The sequence below is a fragment of the Sciurus vulgaris genome (genome assembly GCF_902686455.1).
Source record: "Sciurus vulgaris genome assembly, chromosome: 10".
NCBI lineage: Eukaryota > Metazoa > Chordata > Mammalia > Rodentia > Sciuridae > Sciurus > Sciurus vulgaris.
The window spans coordinates 145,123,994-145,146,167 of NC_136470.1; the positions used below are offsets into that span (position 1 = coordinate 145,123,994).

Sequence of the window (22,174 nt, forward strand, 5' to 3'; positions counted from 1 at the left end):
TTCTCTCTGCTTCTGTCCTGGCCTCCAGCACATGTCCACTGCCTGAGACATTCTCACTGGTTTGGGGGAACAGGTATGATGATGCACATATCAGATGGCTTCCCATGATGCTGGTGACAGCAGGATGGCACAATGCCTAACATAAATATTTCCTTCATGTAGATATAAAGGGAGCCTTAACCATGAGGACACCCCAATCTTCACTATTGGCTCTAACAAAAAAAAAGTTCTGAATGTTTTTGGACATTTCTTATTTTTTATATGTGATCTATTTTACTCATCAGCTGACTTAGTTTTTCCTTCTTGTTATCAGATGTGAATTCTTCAAATGAGAACTATTTTAGAAATTTATATTAAACTCCTTGTGATTTACACATCCTTACACACAGAATATCCTGTCTGGGGGCAGCTTCCAATTTCCAGTGTGTAAGGTACAAAATTTGCACCTGGTACAAAAGGACATCCAGGTACTACACTGGTGGCAACACTCTTAAGACTCTAACTTGAGGAGTGTCTTTCAGATCACCCCACTGATGGCAGAGAGCTTGCATTCTGTCCCCTGATTTCCTAGACTGTACCATGCCAGTCATGATCACGATGGAAAACAGCTGGGAAGGGACATGTCTCATGATTTCTCTGAGTTTATCTTTATATGAATTATTCCCATTACCCAGGATGCTTTATAACAACAATGTTACCTCAGCATGGACATTAAAACAGACCTTTCTTTACAATACTGCCATGATATATTTACATAATTTTAATCATATATACTTTATACTTTTTTTTTTGGTGCTGGGGATTTAACCCAGGGCTTTGTGCATGCATGGCAAGCACTCTATTAACTGAGCTATATCACCAACCCCAATCATATATACTTGATGTGCATCATTTAGTGGTATGATTGGTTGTGGTTCAAAATTGGAGATAGCACAATGACTAGAGGATTTCTCTGGCCTTTCTCCTGGCACTATGTGGAGAAATATTAGTTGTGCTCAGAATTACATCAAATTGTGTCCCTTCCTTTGAAGCATACTGTCAGGAAAGAATCTAAGATTTTCCTGCTAATGATTTAAAAATTTGCACTCAGAAACAATTTTTACAATGGTTTTAAGGCAATGAACAACAAAAAAAAAATCAATGAATTTCTGACTATTATTGCAAATTCATAGCACCCATACACTCCTGCTTTTCATTACTCTAGGTTGTAGGACTGCAGACTCAATGAAAATGAAGTTAATGACATCCCGGAGCCTTAGAACACAGGAAATTAAAGCATGTTATTCAAGGAGTACTAGAAAACTTTGTTTTGTAAGGCTCAAAGGTTTAAGTGAATTAAATAAGATCCTGTATGTCACAGCAATGATGTGAAATAATATAATTTGTTTTGTTTCATAATACACATTTTGTTGTTGAGAAAAGGTAATATTAAATCATTTTTTTGACACTTAACCACTGAGCCATAACCCCAGGCTTTTTTATTTTTTATATTGAGGTAAAGCCTGGCTAAGTTTCTTTGGGTCTTGCTATGTTACTGAGGCTGGTTTTGAATTAGCAGTCCTCCTGTCTCAGAATCATAAGCCACTGGTATTACAGGATTATGACATTGCACCTAGCCTAAAACAATTTTTGAAGTCAGTTATTACATGCAAATATGGATTATTTCAACTTATACCAAAGAAATAACTACATAATATTTCAATTTGTGAAATAAATTTATTAGAATTGGCACATGTCATTTATATGTACATAGATACCACAAAAAAAGAATTAAATCCTAGTGATCAAATGTGACCCACAAAAGCTTGGACACATATGGACATTCGATTTATATCTTTGTTTCTTCTTTCTAGACATCATGGGAGACAACCCCAAAATATTTAATGAGTGAATGGAGAAAATTGTGTCACTTTACCTGATCATTACTTGGGGAAAAGATCATCTTTTCCTAGTGATGGTAGAGAGTTTTTATTTTCCACTAATACTGCATGTTGGCTCTCATGCATTAAAACTGAAACAGCTGATCACAAATAGACCAAAATCAGAAAACTTCCTAGACCTATTATAAGAAAAAGAATGAGATAGATGATGGATGAGGAGTGCCAAAAACAGTTAAGAGAGGAAAGTAACTCTTGATGACAGTACATAATAATTACTTATAAAATTCAAAATAACCAGAGAAGTATTGGGAGGTTTGAAACATAAAAATGACAATATTTGAGAAGATGAGAAGTACACAGATTAGATCACTACACACTGTATACACATACTGAATTATAATGCTGGGTTCCATATCCAAATATAAATAGTAGACTTCAATTAAAAATTGAAATAAACAAAAATCAACTCTTCAATGCTTTAACAAACTATCTACATTACCTTGGATTTTAAATAGTATTCCATGCTCATCACTATTTAAATTTTCTGTTTTTTCTTAGTATCTTGCCTTTTAGATCTATGTCTCTACAGCATCATGAAATGATTTAGCCTCACACAAATATTTTCTTATGACTGTTATTTTTCAATATGTGGCTGTAAATGATTTAAAATACATATGTATTTTAAGACACTTGACTTACAGCACAAATATGCCTTCTATAGAAAATATTCCATCAGTAGTTCTATATAAAATTTTAAGTACCACTTTTGTGCTTCTGTTTCCGAACTAAAAAATTGCTTTCTTTGTGGAGAAGAAAATTGGAACTCTTTAGGAGGTCCATTCGGGCTTGGGTGACATGTTCTTTCTTTAATGAAAACCTTACAATGGAATGACCCTGAATCTACTTTAACTGTGACTTTAATTACCACCCTAAGTACAGATGACTGAATAGGAAATATTAGAATATATTCCTACTAATATTTGATAACTGGACTTGACTCACTTAGGATAGTTATTCTGGTGATAATAATAACAGAATTTAAGACAGGTAGTTACTCTAGGATTTGAAGACAGTACTAAAGTACCACCAAAAATATTTCTATACATACTCCTAAAATGTTCTAACATCATGGAAATTTTGAGAAAACAACAGAAGTAGTCATTATAAAAAGAAATTAATTAAACCTCCCATGACACATGCATGAGGAATGGCATAATTAAATCATAATGACCAATATTTCTTGAGGTCATTATATTTCTGAAACATTTCCACAGATTGTACTTCATCTTCTTTAACACATACTTGTAGAATATATTTCACCTGACTGTCTATATTTCATACATGAGATGATCAGTGTTTACCATCATAGACTGCTCAAGGTCATTCTTGAACTTGATGGAAGATCAGATGCAAATTCAATGTATATTACAGTGTAATTTCCTCAATGTTGTCTCAGTTCATATTTTAAAGATATAGGTCTGGTACTAAACCAGAATAAAGACAACACTGAAATGATATATTTAACTGTAAATCTACTCCATTGACATTTAGTTCTTTACAAAGTTGGAATTCTCTATCATTATGCATTCCTCCCAATTGAATTCAACACATATTGTAGAGCTGCTCATATGTACCTGGGCTTTATCAAGATGAGAAAGATAAAAATGGGATGAGAATGTAGCTCAGTTGGTAGAGTGCTTGCCTTGAAAGCACAAAACCCTGGGTTCAATCCCCAGCACCTCAAAAAAATATGAAAACCAAGTAATCCCCCAGAGAAAACAAAGATGAAATTATTACCTAGAACTATTTTCAATAGCATATGGTAATTGTGAATGGATACAAAAGGTGATGTACAGTGGAAAACCAACAACTGTTATATGATCCAGACCTAATTTTGAAATAACAGAATAGCACCTGGAGGGTGTCAGAAAGACTTGAGTACTGAAGGGGGAAAAGTGTGTGTTGGGGTGATTGAATATATTTCCTGATGATATGAGTGGAGGCTGAGATTGATGATGATGTTACTATTTGAAATAAAGAATTTCTCTTTCTTTTCTCCTAAGATATAATGTGACTCTTTGCCCAAAAGATGAAAAAGACCAACAAACTATATGATCTTATTAGTATGAGAAATGCACTTTTCTCTGAAGTTGTCATTGGGATCTCAGCCAATACCATCCTTCTTCTCTTCCACATCTTCAGGTTCTTTCTCCAGCACAAGCTCAAGCCCACTGACTTGATCATTGGACTCTTGGCCCTAACCCACATAGGGTTGCTGATAATTATTGGGTACACTCCTACAAATATTTTTGTGCCTCAGGTCTTTTGGGATGACAACAAATGTAAATCATTGATCTACTTGTACAGGTGTTTAAGAGGCTTCTCCATTTGTGCCACCTGCCTGCTGAGTGTCCTCCAGGCCATCACCCTCAGTCCCAGGAGCTCCTGCTTGGCAAAGTTCAAACATAAGTCCCCACATCAGAGCCTGTGTTCCCTTGTGTTCCTGTGGGTGTTCTACATGTCCCTGAGTGCTCACTTCTTAATCTCTCCTACTGTGATCCCCAATGTGATCTCACATGGTCTTGTAATTATTACTGAATCCTGCACAATTTTACCTGTGAGTTACTTCCTCTGGCATTTATTTTCTGTATTAGGTGTATTCTGGGATGGCTTCCTTATAGGGCCCATGGCTCTCTCAAGTGGGTACATGGTGACCCTCTTGTGCAGGCATAAGAAGCACTTCCAGCAACTTCAAATCACCAGTCTTTCTCCCAGAGAATCTCCTGTACAGAGGGCCACCAGGACCATCCTGCTGCTCATAAGTTTCTTCATGCTCATGTACTGTTTGGACTGCATCTTTTCTTCCTTAAGACCAATGTAGAACAATGACCATGTTTGTCAATTTATCCAGATGATGGTGGCTAATGGCTATGCCACAACCAGTCATTTGTTGCTAATCCATACTGAAAAACAAATTATTAACTTCTTCAAATCCTTTTTGGGAAAGACAAAACATGTTTCACTAGAGTGATAGGTAATTTTTCTGAATGTACCAAAACACTGGCTTCTGAATAGTAAATCACAGCACAGACTATATGATCCCTGGGTTAAGTGAATATGGATATGTGCATGTTTTGCTAAATCTGTTTACTTTGAGACAATTGAATAAAAATATGTAATAGAAACAGCAATCATTTACTTTTTTGAAATCACATAAGGGCCCAACCTGTTTACTTGGGGTCAGCAAGTGATTTTTATGTGGTATGTCTCATGTTTGTGGGCTTGGTTAGCCATTTATAAGACATTAAGAGTGTACAGTACTTTTTATAAAGTGCTTCAGTGAGTTGTATTTTGTCCAACCAAATATATCAATATTTATTTCCCTGAATTACCACCTGATCCATCAATTATCTTTTATTTTTATGTATTCATTTTGGGGGGCACCAGGGACTGAACTCTGGGGACTCAGCCACTGAGCCACATTCCCAACTCTTATTTTGTATTTTATTTAGAGACAGGGTCTCACTGAGTTACGTAGTGCCTCACTTTTGCTGAGGTTGGCTTTCAATTCAAGATCCTCCTGTCTCAGTCAGCCCAGCCACTGGGGTTACAGGTATTCACCACCACAATTGTCCTTTGATTGATCTGTTTAAAAGAATTCAACATAGGAACTCAAGTTGTCACACACACACACACACACACACACCAGTGCTCCTAGTAGCATTATTCATGATAGCCCAATGTGGAAACAACTCAATGTCCAAAAGCATCTGAAGATACAAATAAAACATAGCCTGGTCATACCATGGAATATTATTCAGTGTGGAACAGAGAAACAAATTCTTCAGCAAGTAATTTTTGAACTTTGATGACATTATTGAAAGTGAATTGTCAGTCACAAAAGAACAAATGCTGGGGCTGAAATTATAGTTCAGTAGTAGAGTACTTGCCTGGCATGTGTGAGAGACTGTGTTGTAACCTCATTACCACATTAAAATTAATCAATTAAAGATATTGTGTCCATCTACAGCTAAAAATAGTGTTTAAACGAAGAACCAATGCTATAATAGTTTAATGTAGAAGGTAGAAATATGAGTAGAAACTTTTATAGACAGAAAAGTAGAATGGCATTTACCAGGGGCTGAGGGAGGGAGTCAGTGAGGAATTTCTATTTGATACATACACAGGGATAGTTTGAGAAGAAGAAAAAGTGCTGGAGATGGATGGTAATTATTTTCACAATAGTGTGGATATGCTGGCTGCCTCTAACCTGCACTATTATAAAGCATGAAAGTTGTGAATTTTCTGTTATGTTCATCTGACCATAATGAAAAGTGTCCAATAACCTTCATTATTTCACATGTAATACACCAGATACAGAAGGAAAAACATCACATGTTCTTGCTTATTTGTGAAAAGCAATGAATAAATGTAGTAGAAGAGAAAGGAATAGTGGTCATCAGAGAATGGGAAGAACAGGGAGAGGACAGATGGAAAGAGATCAGTGAGGGACACCAGGAGCAGAGTCAGGGAATCCCTTCTGGTACTTCTTTGGCACAGTAGGGTAACTATTGGTTAAAACAATCTATATTTCAAAATTTAATTCCCAACACATAAAAATAATTAATAGTTGAAGAGATGGAAATGCTTATTACTATGATCTGATTACTACAACTTATACACATGTACTGAATTACCATAAGGTACCCCATAAAAATGTACATGTATAAAGATATCTTTAAAAATAGTTTCCAGTGTTTTCATGAACAGATAAGAAAAGATTCTCAAAAATAAAAGCAATTTGATGGCATGATTCTCAAAATGCCAAAATATAATTTTCTAAATATTTCATTGGATTTTAGTAAATTGGGTCCAAATCATTTTGTTGTCATTGTTTGGGATCAGGGATTGAACCCAGCATTGATTAACTACTGAGACATGTCTCCAGCCCTTTTTATTTTGAGACAGGTTATTGATAATTTGCTTGGCTTAGTTTTCCAAGCCTGACCTTGAACTTGTGATTATCCTGGATCATTCTTCTAAGTCCCTGGGATTATAGGTGTGGGCCATCTTGCAAAGTATCTGAAAAGGAAGAAGAATTCTTGTTATGGATTCAGTTAAGCAACATGTACAAAAGGGTATGTATCCTTAGGTAGCAAGAGTCTTCATTTTCTGGGAAAGTGTTTTACATGAGTTCACAATGTCAAATTCAAATTATGCAGGAATACATGGAAAATTGCTGTCCTTGATAGTTCATGCTGTGGAAAGTACATATTTGTAGTATATTTTGAATTAGAAAAAGGAAAAAATAAAGATGCGTACTTGAATTAGAGGACAGCATTATATGTCACCAAATATTTCAGCAGATGAACTGTGGGAAATATTACAATATCATATATCTTCTACTGACTTACAGTATCACTGCTCCTGTCTGGCAATTTTGTCTTCAAAATTATGATGTAAAGAAATAGCCAAAGAATGGAACCAGGCATCCCACAGGACTCAGGATTCAAAAGAGGAGATATTGAGAGACTTGGGACCAACTCAAAGCAACCGGGTGAGTCTCTCCCATTGGGGAGGCATCCCGGATGGTGCGGTAGTCCCGGAACGCAGGAAACTTTGTGAAGTAGAGCTGCGGGTGAGACACCCCTCCCCGCGCTGGAGCAGTGAACTCGGACAACTGGAAGCGTTGTAGAGGAGGCCGCTCAGCACAGCGCTGGGACTCGGAGCAACCACTGGGGCTCTGGTGGCTGCCCAGGGGAGGAGCAGCGAGGAGAGCTGTGTGGACTCAGAACACCGGGGCCTGCCCTGAGGAGGAGGAGGAGGAGCGTGGCTGCTTGGATTCGGAGTGACTATACCAGAGCTACAGGCGGTTGCCAAAGGAGGAGCAGCACAGCGAGCTGTTTGGACTCAGAGTGACTGCTTCTGAACACCGGGGCCTGCCCTGAGGAGTAGGAGGAGGAGGAGGAGGAGCGCAGCATGTCGTTTGGACCCGCAGTGACTGCATTAGAGCTCCAGGCAGCTGCTCAGAGGAGAAGGCGATTGGTGAGTTGTTTGGACTTAAAGCGACCGCTCCTGAACACAGGAGGCTGCCTGGAGGAGGAGCATGGTGGGTCACTTGGTCTTGAGTGGCCGCACCAGAGCTCCAGGCGGCTGCCCAGAGGAGGCGTGCAGCGGGTCATGTGGATTCAGAGCCACTCAGAGTGACTGCTCCTGAACACCTGGGGAGTTACTGGAGGAGGAGGAAGAATGGGGTGGGTCACTTGGACTCGGAGTGATTGCCCAGGGCTACAGGTGGTTGGTGGGAGGAGGAGGCACGCAGTAAGTTGCTTGGACTCCTAGTGACTGCACCAGAATACTGGGCGGCTGTCTGGAGGAAGAGGCGTGCGGCAGGTCTCTGGGACTCAGAGCGATTGTAAGGGGCCCCAGGTGTCTGCTCAGAGGAGGGACCGCATAGCCAGGTGATTAGGTGCAGAGCAGGGTCCCAGGATCTAGGAGGCTTTTTGGTGGAAGAGCCGCACTGAGACACTCTTAGGGGCGGAGTGAAGGTTTCAGGACTGTGGGCAGATTCTCTGAGGACGGGCAGCCTAAGGAGATTCATCTGCGAAGGGTGAGGCTCCCAGGCCCAGGAGGTAGGGCCGGGCCCCTGGGAACTTTGCAGAGGAAGGCAGCCCAGCCCAGGCGGTAGCTGTAAATTGAGGGGAACCTCTAGGAGGGGAACCGAACAGCGAGACCTCCCCACCGGGTGAATCTTCCCTGCCGGGTGAGGTTTCCCCAAAAGGACAGTAAAACCAGAGACACAGGCCGAAACAGGCCTTGCCTCAGCCAGCAGCCTAGTTCCCATTTGGATGACCATTGGTCAACAAGTGTAGGCACCTCTGCCCACTACCAGGGAATATACCCCACCTGAAGACCACCACTCCTAGAGAGGCAGCTTCCTTGTGGAAGCACCGCATTATCAACTTCCTCCAAGACTTCAGCCTACTGAAGGCTAAGAGGGGATATATATAGAAATTTTCAAGGACATTGTAAGCCAATAGAGGAAATCTGCAATATCTCAGCGGTCCACTGATACCTGAACAATATGAGAAAACAAGGAAAGAAAATGCTGCAAACTAATCTAGATGTTACATCAATAAAACCCAATGACAGCATGGCAGAAGAAATGACAGAAAAGGAATTCAGAATGTACATAATGAAAATGATCAGAGAAGCAAACGATGAGATGAAAGAGCAAATGCACGCACTGAATGATGAGATGAAAGAGCAAATGCAGGCATTGAATGATCGACAGTTAAAAGAGCAAATACAGGAAGAAAAAGACCATTTCAATAAAGAGTTAGAGTTAGAGATATTGAAAAAAAAACAAACAGAAATCCTTGAAATGAAGGAAACAATAATCAAATTTAAGAACTCCATAGAAAGCATATCCAGTAGGACAAAACACCTGGAAGACAGAACCTCAGACATTGAAGACAAAATATTTAACCTTGAAAACAAAGTTGAACAACCAGAGAAGATGGTAAGAAATCATGAACAGAATCTACAAGAACTATAAATGAAAACAAATGAAAGAGTAAAACATAGAAACTATCCCAACATCTGGAGATTAAACAATATGCTATTATATGGTGAATGAATAACAGAAGATATTAGGAAGGAAATTAAAAAATTCTTAGAGGTAAGTGAAAACAAAGAAACTTCATATCAAAATCTCTGGGACACTATGAAAGCAGTACTTAGAGGGAAATTTATTTCATGGAGCGCATTTAATAAAAGAAGTAAAACTCAACAAATAAACAACCTAACACTACAGCTCAAAGCCCTAGAAAAAAGAATAGGCCAGCACCAAAAGTAGTAGAAGACAGGAAATATTTAAACTCAGAGCTGAAATCAATGAAATTGAAACAAAAAAAACAATACAAAAAATTGACAAAATAAATAGTTGGTTCTTTGAAAAAAATAAACAAAATTGATAAACCTTTAGCCACACTAACAAAGAGAAGACGAGAGAAAACCCAAATCACTAAAATTCGGAATGAACAAGGTATCGCAATACCAGATCTTCAACTGTACTACAAAGCAATAGTAATAAAAATGGCATGGTATTGGTACCAAAATAGAAAGGTAGATCAATGGTACAGAATAGAGGACACGGACACAAACCCAAATAAACAAAATTTTCTCATACTAGACAAAGGTGCCAAAAATATGCAATGGAGAAAAGATAGCCTCTTCAACAAATGGTGCTGGGAGAATTGGAAATCCATATGCAACAGAATGAAACTAAACCCATATCTCTCACCATGCACGAAACTAAACTCAAAATGGATTAAAGAATCAGACCAGAGACCCTGCATCTTATAGAAGAAAAAGTAGGTCCAGATCTCCAACATGTCAGCTTAGGACCAGACTTCCTTAACAGGACTCCCATAGCACAAAAAATAAAAGCAAGAATCAATAACTGGGATAGATTCAAACTAAAAAGCTTTCTCTCAGCAAAGGAAACTAACATGCGAAGAAAGAGCCTGCAGAGTGGGAGGATATCTTTGCCACTCATACTTCAGATAGAGTACTAATCTCCAGAATCTATAAAGAACTCAAAAAACTCTACTCCAAGAATACAAATAATTCAGTCGACAAATGGGCTAAGGAAATGAATAGACACTTCACAGAAGAAGATCTACAAGCAATCAACAAACATATGAAAAAATGTTCAACATCTCTAGTAATAAGAGAAATGCAAATCAAAACCACCCTAAGATTCCATCTCACTCCAATTAGAATGGCGTTTATCAAGAATACAAGCAACAACAGGTGTTGGCGAGGATGTGGGGAGAAAGGTACACTCATACATTGCTGGTGGGGCTGCACATTAGTGCAGCCACTCTGGAAAGCAGTGTGAAGATTCCTTAGAAAACTCGGAATGGACCCTCCATTTGACCCAGCTATCCCACTCCTTGGCCTATACCCAAAGGACTTAAAATCAGCATACTACAGAGATACAGCCACATCAATGTTCATAGCTGCTCAATTCACAATAGCCAGACTGTGGAACCAACCTAGATGCCCGTCAATTGATGAGTGGAGAAAGAAACTGTGGTATATGCATACAATGGAATATTATTCAGCCATAAAGAATGATAAAATTATGGCATTTACAGTGAAATGGATGAAATTGGAGAATATCATGTTAAGTGAGATAAGCCAATCTCAAAAAGTCAAGGAACGAATGATATCGCTAATAAATGGATGATGACACATAATGGGGGGAGGGAAGGGTTAGTGTTAGGGTTAGAGTTAGGGTTAGGGAAGGGGGCAAGTATGGAGGAAAGAAGTACTGTATAGAGGGAAAAGAGGGGTCGGAGGGGTGGGGGGAAGAGAAAAAATAACAGAATGAATCAAACACCATTACCCTGTGTAAATTTATGATTACACAAATGGTATGCCTTTACGCCATGTACAAAAAGAGAAACAACATGTATCCCATTTGTTTACAATAAAAAAGTACATTATAAAAAAAAAAAGAAAAGAAATAGCCAAAATTAGGGGTAAGTTATAAAATAGGTTGTAGCATATATACCTACTAAATGATAAAATAATCAAAATCCACAATAGCAGTGCCTAGATTCATGGTCATGTCCAACTAGTTAAAATGATAGGATACTATGCCACAGTCTTGCAGAAAGTGACAAGAGTGGAGGGGAAAGATGGGGACATGAAAAGAACCTTCACCAAAGAAGCATTATAAACCTCATGTTAACATATAAAAAGATGCTTAACAGATTATGCCACTGGGGAAATAAAGTTAAAAGTACTGGAAGATCCAACTCACCATTCATAAATAAGAGGAATTTACACAAAACCCAAGAATAACAAATAGTGTTTGATTGCAGATGTCTTCGAGGTTTTCTGTTTTGTTGGAGTATAGATTTTCAAAATAGCTTCTATTTATATTTTGTATTTCACTCGTGTCTGTTGTGATAGTCCCTTGTCATTCCGAATTTTAGTAATCTGAGTTTTCTCCCTCTTTCTCTTTGTTCGTGTGGCTAAGGGTTTATCAATTTTGTTTATTTTTTCAAAGAACCAACTATTTATTTCGTTAATTTTTCCAATTGTTTCTTTTGTTTCAATTTCGTTGATTTTGGCTCTGATTTTAACTATTTCCTGTCTTCTACTACTTTTGGTGTTGGTCTGCTCTTCTTTTTCTAGGGCTTTGAGTTGTAGTGTTAAGTCGTTTATTTGTTGATTTCTACTTCTTTAGTTGAATGCACCCCATGAAATAAATCTTCCTCTAAGTACTGTTTTCATAGTGTCCCAGAGATTTTGATATGATGTGTCTTTGTTCTCGTTTACTTCTAAAAATTTTTTTATTTCCCTCCTGATGTCTTCTGTTATCCATTCATCATATAATAGTGTATTATTTAATCTCCAGGTATAGGAGAAGTTTCTGTTTTTTATTCTGTCATTTATTTCTAATTTCAATCCATTATGATCTGATAGAGTACAAGGTAGTACCTCTATATTCTTGTATTTGCTAACAGTAGCTTTGTGGCATAAAACATGGTCTGTTTTAGAGAAAGATCCATGTGCTGCTGAGAAGAAAGTGTATTCATTCTTTGTTGGATGGTATATTCTAAATTCTTGATTGTGTTATTGAGATCTATGGTTTCCTTATTCAATTTTTGTTTGGACGATCTATCCAGCGGTGAGAGAGGTGTGTTAAAATAGCATAGTATTATTGTGTTGTGGTCTATTTGATTTCTGGAATTGAGAAGGATTTGTTTGACGTATATGGATGAGCCAATGTTCGGGGCATAGATATTTATGATTGTTATGTCTTGCTGATTTATGCTTCCCTTAAGCAGTATGTAATGTCCTTCTTTATCCCTTCTGACTAGTTTTGGCTTGAAGTCCACATTATCTGAAATAAGGATGGATACTCCAGCTTTTTTGCTGTGTCTGTGTGCATGGTATGTTTTTTCCCATCCTTTCACCTTTAGTGTATGGGTATCTCTTTCTATGAGATGAGTCTCTTGCAGGCAGCATATTGTTGGATTTTTCTTTTTAATCCGTTCTTCCAGTCTATGTCTTTTGATTGATGAGTTCAGGCCATTAACATTCAGGGTTATTATTGTGATATGATTTGTATTCCCAGTCATTTGACTCATTTTTGTTTTTTGACATGATTTGGTTTTCCATTTATTTCGCTATTCCTTTAGGCTAGTTCCTCCCATTGCTGATTTGCATCATTGTTTTTCATCTCTTCCTCATGGAATATTTTGCTGAGAATGTTCTGCAATGCTGGCTTTCTTTTTGTAAATTTCTTTAGCTTTTGTTTATCATGGAAGGATCTTATTTCATCATCAAATCTGAAAGTAAGTTTTGCTGGGTATAAGATTCTTGGTTGGCATCCATTTTCCTTCAGGGCTTGGTAAATGTTGTTCCAGGCCCTTCTAGCTTTTAGGGTCTGGATTGAAATATCTGCTGATATTCTTATTGGTTTCCCCCTGAATGTAATTTGATTCTTTTCTCTCGCGGCCTTTAAAATTCTGTCTTTATTTTGTACGTTAGGTATTTTCATAATAATGTGCCTTGTTGTGGATCTGTTGTAATTTTGTATATTTGGAGTCCTATAAGCCTCTTGTATTTGGTTTTCCATTTCATTCTTCAGATTTTGGAAATTTTCTGATATTATTTTATTGAATAGATTGTTCATTCCTTTGGTTTGTTTCTCTAAGCCTTCCTCAATCCCAATAATTCTCAAATTTGGCCTTTTCATGATATCCCATAATTCTTGTAGATTCTGTTCATGATTTCTTACCATCTTTTCTGTTTGGTCAACTTTGTTTTCAAGATTAAATATTTTGTCTTCAATATCTGAGGTTCTGTCTTACAGGTGTTCTATCCTATAGGTTATGTTTTCTATGGAGTTTTTAACTTGGTTTATTGTTTCCTTCATTTCAAGGATTTCTGTTTGTTTTTTTTTTTCAATATCTCTAACTCTTTATTAAAATGATCTCTTGCTTCCTGTATTTGCTCCTTTAACTGTTGATTGGTGCGATCATTTAATGCCTGCATTTGCTCTTTCATCTCCTCCTTCAGTGCCTGCATTTGCTCTTTCATCTCCTCATTTGCTTCCCTGATTGTTTTAATTGTGTACATTCTGAACTCCCTTTCTGACATTTCTTCTGCTGTGCTGTCATTGGGTTTTATTGATATAGTATCTAGGTTTGTTTGGGACATTTTCTTCCCTTGATTTCTCATATTGGTCAGGTGTCAGTGGGACTTTTTGATATTGCAGAATTCTTCTATTGGCTTATATTGTCCTTGTAGATTTCCACTGTATCACCTTCCTGCCTTCAGTAGCCTGAAGTCTTGGAGTAACTAGATAATGCAGTGCTTCCAAGGAAAGCTGTGCCTAGCCCACTACTGGTTGCAGGACTTGGAGCTGGCTCTGTGTGGAAAGGCTCTCACTGGGGGGTCTTCTCCAAGATGCTAGCCTGGAAAGGCACTTCCCGCCAGAGGGGGCCGGTCTACGGGCTGCTTGGGGAAGTCTCTGGCTGCACTGTCCTGGTTCTTGAAGCAACCTGCGGGCAGGAACTCGCCACCCTGGTTCAGGGACTTGAAGCTTGGTTCTGTGCAGAAAGGCTCTTACTGGGCGGCCTGCTCTGAGATGTTGGAGAATCTGGCCCTGTGGGAGGATCCCACTGCTGGAGTGCACAGGGCTGCCTGGGGAGGATTCTAGCTGCTCTGCCCTACTCTAATAAGCCACCCGAATCCGGGCCTGCCACCCGGGCAGTGCTTCACCAGGTGGGGGAGACTCACCCTGTGGCTCTATTTTAGTCCAAGTCTCTCAATGCCTCCCCTTCTTGAATCCTGGTTTCTGGAGTGACTGGAGATGCAGTCACCCTCTAGTCCACCATCTTGGATCACCAGGAAGAGTTTTAACAGGAATTATCATTCTTTGCCAGCAGGATCACAAAATTGTACAGCCACTTTAAAGGAGTTGGGCATCTTCTTACAAAGCTAAATACAGTCTAACCATATTTCTAGCAAACACATTCTATGTGTTTATCTACTGGATTTGAAAGCTGACGTCCACTGAAAAACCTCCATGCAAATGTTTACAACTTCTTGAATTGCCAGTTTGATTTATAGAAGCCTAGGAAATGCCCAGGATTGGGATAATTTTGGGTTCAACTGTGAGAGTGTTTCTAGAGATGATAGGCATGTGAGAGAGCAGACTGAAGGGGGAAACACCCGAAATATTGGAAGCACTATTCAATAGGCTGAGGGACTAGGAAGAAAAGTGGAAGAAGGAAGAAGTTGCAGAAGATGAAGATGCATTCCTCTTGAGTGGGTGTGTCCTTTGCTGCATCAAGAAAGCCCTCCCCAGATGGTGGCATCTTTTCATTAATTTTATTTATTTATTTGACAGTAGAGTATATTTTGATATATTAATATGCACCATCAGGAGATGAGAATAAGTAGAAAATAACTTATTCCAATTACGATCCCATTCTTCTGGTTGTACATGATGTGGAGTTTTACTGATCATTGATACATATATGACCATAGGAGCGCTATGTCTGATTCTTTCTGCTGTCTTTTCTACTCACATCCCCCTCCCTTCCCTTCATTTCCCTTTGCCTAATCCACTGAAATCTGTTCTTCCCTCCCCACCTTATATTATGTTAGCATCTACATCTTAGAACTTTCAGCCTTTATTTTGGGGGGATTGTTTTAGTTCCAGTAGCATGGCAGTCTCCACTTTCTTTCATTTATAAGCAAAAGTCATAAACTTATTATTTTTTGTAGTTTATTAATATTCCATTGTGTATATGTACCACATTTTCTTTATCCATTCTTCTGTTGAAGGTCACCTAGGTTGGTTCCATATCTTAGCTATTGGAAGCAGAGCTGCTATGAACATTGGTGTGGCTGTGTCACTGTAGTGTGCTGATTTTAAGACTTTTAGATATATACCAAGGAGTGAGACAAATGGGTCAAATGGTGGTTCCATTCAAGTTTTTTTCTGGGGAATCTCTGTACTGCTTTCCAGAGGGGTTGCACCACATTCCAGTCATAATAGCAGTGCATGAGTGAACCTTTTCCCCCACATTGTTACCAAAATTTATTGTTAATTGTACTCTTGATAATTGAATGACTGTGCCTTGATTTGGAAATCCTAGTACCTGGAACACTATGAAAACTAATTTCTATTCTTCTTGTGTTACCTAATCTGTGTTGTACTGGTATAGCAGCACAAATGGGCTAAGAAGGACCCTGAAAAGACAAAGAAAACAAGACAGCAAAGCTGAAAGCATCATACTCCCATATTTTAAAATATATTACAGAGATATAGGAAATAAAATACTGTGTTTGTAAAATTTCAGCAATGTACAGACCAATGCACAGAAAATAGAACCAGAATAAGCCCGTGCATATGCTGTCAGCTCATCTTTGACAAGGGAGCCAATAATACACAATGAAGAAAGGATAATCTCTAAAAAATGGTGCTGAGGACACTGGATATCTATGTAGAGAAGAAAGAAATCAGAACCTTATCTTACCTCTTACTGAAACATCAACTCAAAAGGAACAAAAAATACAAATGTGAGACTTGAATTTTTAAAATTCTTATAAGAAAATACTGGGGCTCCATTTACCAATCTCTCTCCATCAGTCTAAGAGTACAAATACGATCACTCAGATTTGATCACTACACAATGTTACATGTATCAAAGTATCATGCTGTATCTCATAAGCAGGTGAAGTTACTGTGTTTCAATCTAAAATAAAAGAAGACAAGAATAAGCTTGCAAAAAAATTTAAAAAGAGAATGCAGAAGAAAAGCTTTACAGTCTTACTTTAGGAAATTGTTTCTTGGCAATAACAACAAAAGGATGGGGAAAGAAGTATAAATAGACAAGTGAAATTTCATTAAACCAAACATTTCTGCACAGCCAAATAAAGCATGAAGAGAGAAAAAATTCAACTGCCGGAATGGGAGGGATTATTTGTGTATCATCTGAGAAGAGCATAAGGTCCAAAATACATAATTAAGTCCTAGAACTCTATAATAAATAACCTTATTAAAAACCAATAATGGATCTGGGTGGTGTTGACATGCCTACAATCCCATTGGTCAGGAGATTGAGACAGGAGGATTACAAGTTTAAGACCAGCCTCAACAACATAGTGAGTCCCCTGTGGAAATCAGTAAGACCTTGTCTTCAAAATAAAATATAAAAAGCACTAGGGACATGGCTTAGTGGTAAATTTGCCATGGGCTCAAACCCTGGTACAAAAAGCACACTAAAAAAAGCAGCAAAATTTCAAATGGACATTTCTCCAATAAAAACATACAAATGGCCCACAGAGAATTAAAAGATGCTCTATGTCAACTAATCATCAAAGAAATAGAAAACAAAATGGAAATGAATAAACACATAAATTTGATTCAATAATTTTATTGTATTTGAAAATTAAACACCTCCTCTCCATGAATATATACAGCTGTAATTTGTCAAATACTAAAAAGAAACCAATCTGTTGCCACACACCTGTTAGAATTGTCATTATCAACAGAAAAGGAAACAGGTGCTGCTACAGATGATATGGACAAACTGTTGTGCTTATATATTATTTTTGGAAATGGAAAATGCTACCACAATTATGGAAATCAGCATGGAATTTGCTTCAAAAATAAAAAACAGAATGACTATGCTACAGCCACCCTTCCTTTAAGTGTAGATCCAAATGCGTTGAAATCAAGATCTCTAGGAGATGTCACCACTTGCACTCACATTACAGCATCCTGCACAAGAGCCAAGGTACAGAAACACTTCATGTCAATGACAGATGGATAACTAAAGGAGTGTGTCTTTAAAAAAGAACTAAATACTGACAATTGTGGCAACATTAATAAGTCTGAAATTACGCTATGTGAAGGACAACTGCTGGTTGATACCACTTATGTGAATTTTTTTAAAAATAGTCAAACATGGAAATATCCCAGTGCCTCAGGAGGCTGAAGCAGGAGGAACAAGAGTTCAAAGGTAGCCTCAACAATTAAGCAAGGCCCTAAGCAACTCAGTGAGACCCTGTATCTCTTCTTAATATACAGAAAAGGACTGGAGATGTGGCTGAGTGGTTAAATATCCCCAGCTTCAATTCCCAGTACAAAAAAAAAAAAAAAAACATATGTGTGTGTGTGTGTGTGTGTGTGTGTGTGTGTGTGTGTGTGCGCATGCGCACGCATGTGTTTGTGTGTATAAATTCCTGGAAACAAAGGGTAGCATGTTGGTTGGGGTTAGGGGGAAGTGGGGTGCTATTCTTTGATGGATATAAATTTTCTATTACATAAGATATATAACTTCTAGGTATTTTCAGAATAATTTTGTGCTTAGTTTACAATACTATACTATTTAAGGTCTGTTTCTTATTTTTCAATTTTTTTCATATTGAGAAATGCTTGACATCTGTTTAACTTTTTTTGACAGTTACAAATATTTTCTTAAATAAATATTTCCATTCATGTATATAGGTTCATAATGTCAGTCTCAATCTAACATCCTTCCCATTTCCACCTACCCTCCCCTCCCCTCATTACCCTCAGTACAATCCAAAATTCCTTCATTCTACCCTGCCTATCCCTCACTATGTATCAACATCCACTTATCAGAGAAAACATTCAGCCTTTGGTTTTTTGGGATTGACTTATTTCACATAGCATGATACTTTCTAGTTCCATCCATTTACCTGCAGATGCCCTAATTTCATTCTTCGTTAAGGCTGAGTAATATTCTATTGTGTATATGTACCACTTTTTGTTTATTCATTCATCTGTTGAAGGGCATCTAGGTTGGTTCCATTTTTTCACTATTGTGAATTGAGCTGCTATAAACATTGATGTGACTGAGTCACTGTAGTAAGCTGATTTTAAATCCTTTGGGTATAAATAAAGGAGTGGGATATCTGGGTCAAATGGTGACTCCATTCCAAGTTTTCTGAGGAATCTTCATATTGTCTTCACTAATCTGCAGTCCCACCAACAGTGTATGAGTGTGCCTTTTTTCCGACATCCTTGCCAACACTGATTATTGCTTGTATTTTTTTATAATTGCAATTCTGATTACAGTGAGATAAAATGGTAAGGCAGTTTTGAGTTACATTTCTCTAAGTGCAAAAGATGAACACTTTTTCATGTTTGTTGATCGATTGTATTTCTTCAATGAAGTGTCAAGTTCCTTAGCCCATTTGTTGATTAGGTTTTTTTTGTTGTTGTTGTTGTTGTTGTTTTCTGTGTTCTTTACATATCTTAGAGATTTGGGGCTTATCTGAGGTGCATGTGGTAAAGATTTTTTTCCCATTCTGTAGGATCTCTCTCTTCAAATTATTGATTATTTCCTTTGCTGAGAAGAACCTTTTCAGTGTGACTCCATTCCACTCATTGATTCTTAATTTTACTGCTTGTGCTTTAGGAGTCTTGTTAATGAAGTCATGTCCTAAGCACACAGGATGAAGAGTTGGGTTATTTTTTCTTCTATTAGGTGGAGGGTCTCTGCTTTTGTGCCTAAGTCATTAATCCACCTTGAATTGATTTTTGTGCAGGGTGAGAGAGACAGGGTTGATTTCACATTGTTAAATATGGATTTCCAGTTTTCCCAGCACCATTTGTTAAACAGGCTATCATTTCTCCATTGTATACTTTTGGCACCTTTGTTTAGTATGAGATAACTGTACTTATGTGGGTTTGTCTCTGTGTCTTCTACTTTGTACCCTAGTTCTACATGTCCATTTTGGTACAAAAACCATACCATTTCTGTTACTATTGCTCTGTAATATAGTTTAACGTCTGGTATTGTGATGCTTCCTACTTCACTCTTCTTGCTAAAGATTGCTTTGGCTGTTCTGGGTCCCTTAGTTTTCCAAATAAATTTCATGATTTCTTTCTCTGTTACTATCAAGAATGTCATATTGATTTTAATAGGAATTGCATTATATTTCTGTAACACTTCTAGTAGTATGGCTATTTTGTCAATATTAATTCTGCCTCTCCAAGACCATGGGAGATTTTTCCACCTTCTAAGGACCTCTTTAATTTCTTTCTTTAGTGTTCTGTAGTTTTTTATTCTAGAGATCTTTCACCTCTTTAGTTAGATTGGTTACTCAATATTTTATTATTGTTGAGGCTATGGGGAATGGGGTGTTTTTTCTTATTTCTCTTGCATTGGATTTTTCCTTATGTATAGAAATGTATTTGATTTATGGGTACTGACTTTATATCCTGAAACTTCTTGAATTATTTAGTTCTAGAAGTTTTCTGGTGGAATATTTTGGATCTTCTAAATATAGAATCATGTCATCAGCAAATAGTGATAGTCTGAGTTCTTTTCCTATTCACCTTTCTTTAATTTGTTTTATGTGTCTGATAGTTCTGGGTAGGGTTTCAAAGATGATGTTGAATAGAAGTGGTCAAAGAGGACATCCCTGTCTTGTTCCAGTTTTTAGGGGAAATGTTTTCAGTTTTTCTTCATATATATTTAACAGTATAAATATCCTATTTAGTGTTTACTGCCAAGGATGGAAGAAAGGGAAGGAAGGAAGATGGACAGAGAGGCAATGGGGTGAGAGAGGTTACAGGAGTGGGAGAGAGAAAATGGAGGAAGAGAAGAAGGAGGAGAATGAGATGGTGGTAATAGGTGGGCAGAGGAGGACTAGCACCATGATGTTTCTCCTATACAGTCAGGAACCCTGCTCAAAGTAGTCCTGTTCTTGCTTGAATACTCTGCTGTTGCTATCACAATGTATCTTAGTACTTATGTTTTGTAAGTGAGTTCAAAGAAGACACTGGACCATAATTATGAACACAGTGCATACAAGTAACCATATATATACTGTGTCTGCCACCCCCTGCACAATAAGGAGTGTTAATTCCCATTGGCAGAAAATTGCAGTGGGTAAAGGAAATATGGGAGCTGAGAGATTTGGGTACAAGGTTAGTGTGTCCTATCTACAAATAAGTACACAGAAGGAGGGCACTGAAGACAGGGAGATCACACTTTAGCATCACATCAAAACTTTATTCAAATGCAGAAAGAAGGAAGTGTATTCTTTACCAAGACCAAGGACCCCTGTCTTAACCTTTGTCATTCATGGTACTTCACTGTTAGCCCACCTCTCCAGCTGAGGATGTGATGGACTGACAGATCTGGCTCCATGAGAATGTTGTAGGCCAGACTCTAAGGGAAATAACTAAACAGACTCCATTTTGCTCTGAGACTCCATGTTATGTAGGAAATAAGCTTCTCCCATGGGAACACCCTGCCTCTGTGCCCATCATAAGTTACTTGGTGTGACATGTTTAATAATATACAATGGCAACTCCTATGTAGGAAAGAATTGCTCTCTTTTGATTCCTATTGCTCTTAACTAATGTACCATGTAAACGGTAATTGTGTGGATGTTAGCAACCATTCTTTAGTTTGTACCTAGGTAAGGGTCAATTTGACCCACTTCCCCCTCTGTTGATGATCTCATGATGTTAGTTTGTAATTTTGAATCATAGCAACAGACACTTATGATTGATGTGATTTTTAGTATAAGAACCCCTACAACCCTATGGTCGGGGCTGTTCTCCCAATAGCCATTTTTTGGGGCATTGTGTGAGACAGTCAGCTGGCCAGCTTAATAAAGACTCAAATTTGGACTTCTCAGTGGTGATCGGTCTGTTATTAAATTGCACCCCATAACAAGGATATGAAGGGAAAGGGAAACTAGGGCAATCTAGTCACTTTCCTTTAAGTTCTAACTCATTAACAAACCAATGGGATAAACTGTAAATTGTTTTTGAGATGTAATGAAATCAGGTGCATTGATTGTGCATAACATTTTCACTGCTGTGGTATGGATGAACTCAATGTGAGTATGCAGGCTATGAAATATGAATTCCTTGTAAGTTTACCTTTAGAATTGACATTGCATAATTAAAGATAAATGTTAAAAATGTTTCTAATAATTTAAAATGCTGTTTTTTCTGTAATGAGAAAGACACTGAAGGACAAATAAAATGTACATGACATGTGAAGAGATCATAGAAGAAAGAAATAGATTTCTGTTGCATGATGTTAATGTCACAGGCTACCTGCTTTTTGAACAAGGACTCTTTTCATTTTTCCCTTGGCCCTTGGTATTTACACAGATGGCCCTAGTAAATACCAGTAAAATGGGGTCTATTTCCCTGGAGAAATGGATGATTCTAGGATCTGGAAAGGTGAATGCAAAAT

General features: G+C 37.8%; 1 protein-coding gene across 1 annotated transcript; it reads left to right on the forward strand.

Annotated features, from left to right (window-relative positions):
* Positions 1-3,916: 3,916 nt before the first annotated feature.
* Positions 3,917-5,084, forward strand: LOC306670362 (vomeronasal type-1 receptor 90-like). Its single transcript, XM_079155063.1, has one exon. The coding sequence runs from the start codon at positions 3,970-3,972 to the stop codon at positions 4,759-4,761; it is 792 nt and encodes a 263-aa protein (XP_079011189.1). The 5' UTR covers positions 3,917-3,969; the 3' UTR covers positions 4,762-5,084.
* The last annotated feature ends 17,090 nt before the right edge of the window (positions 5,085-22,174 follow it).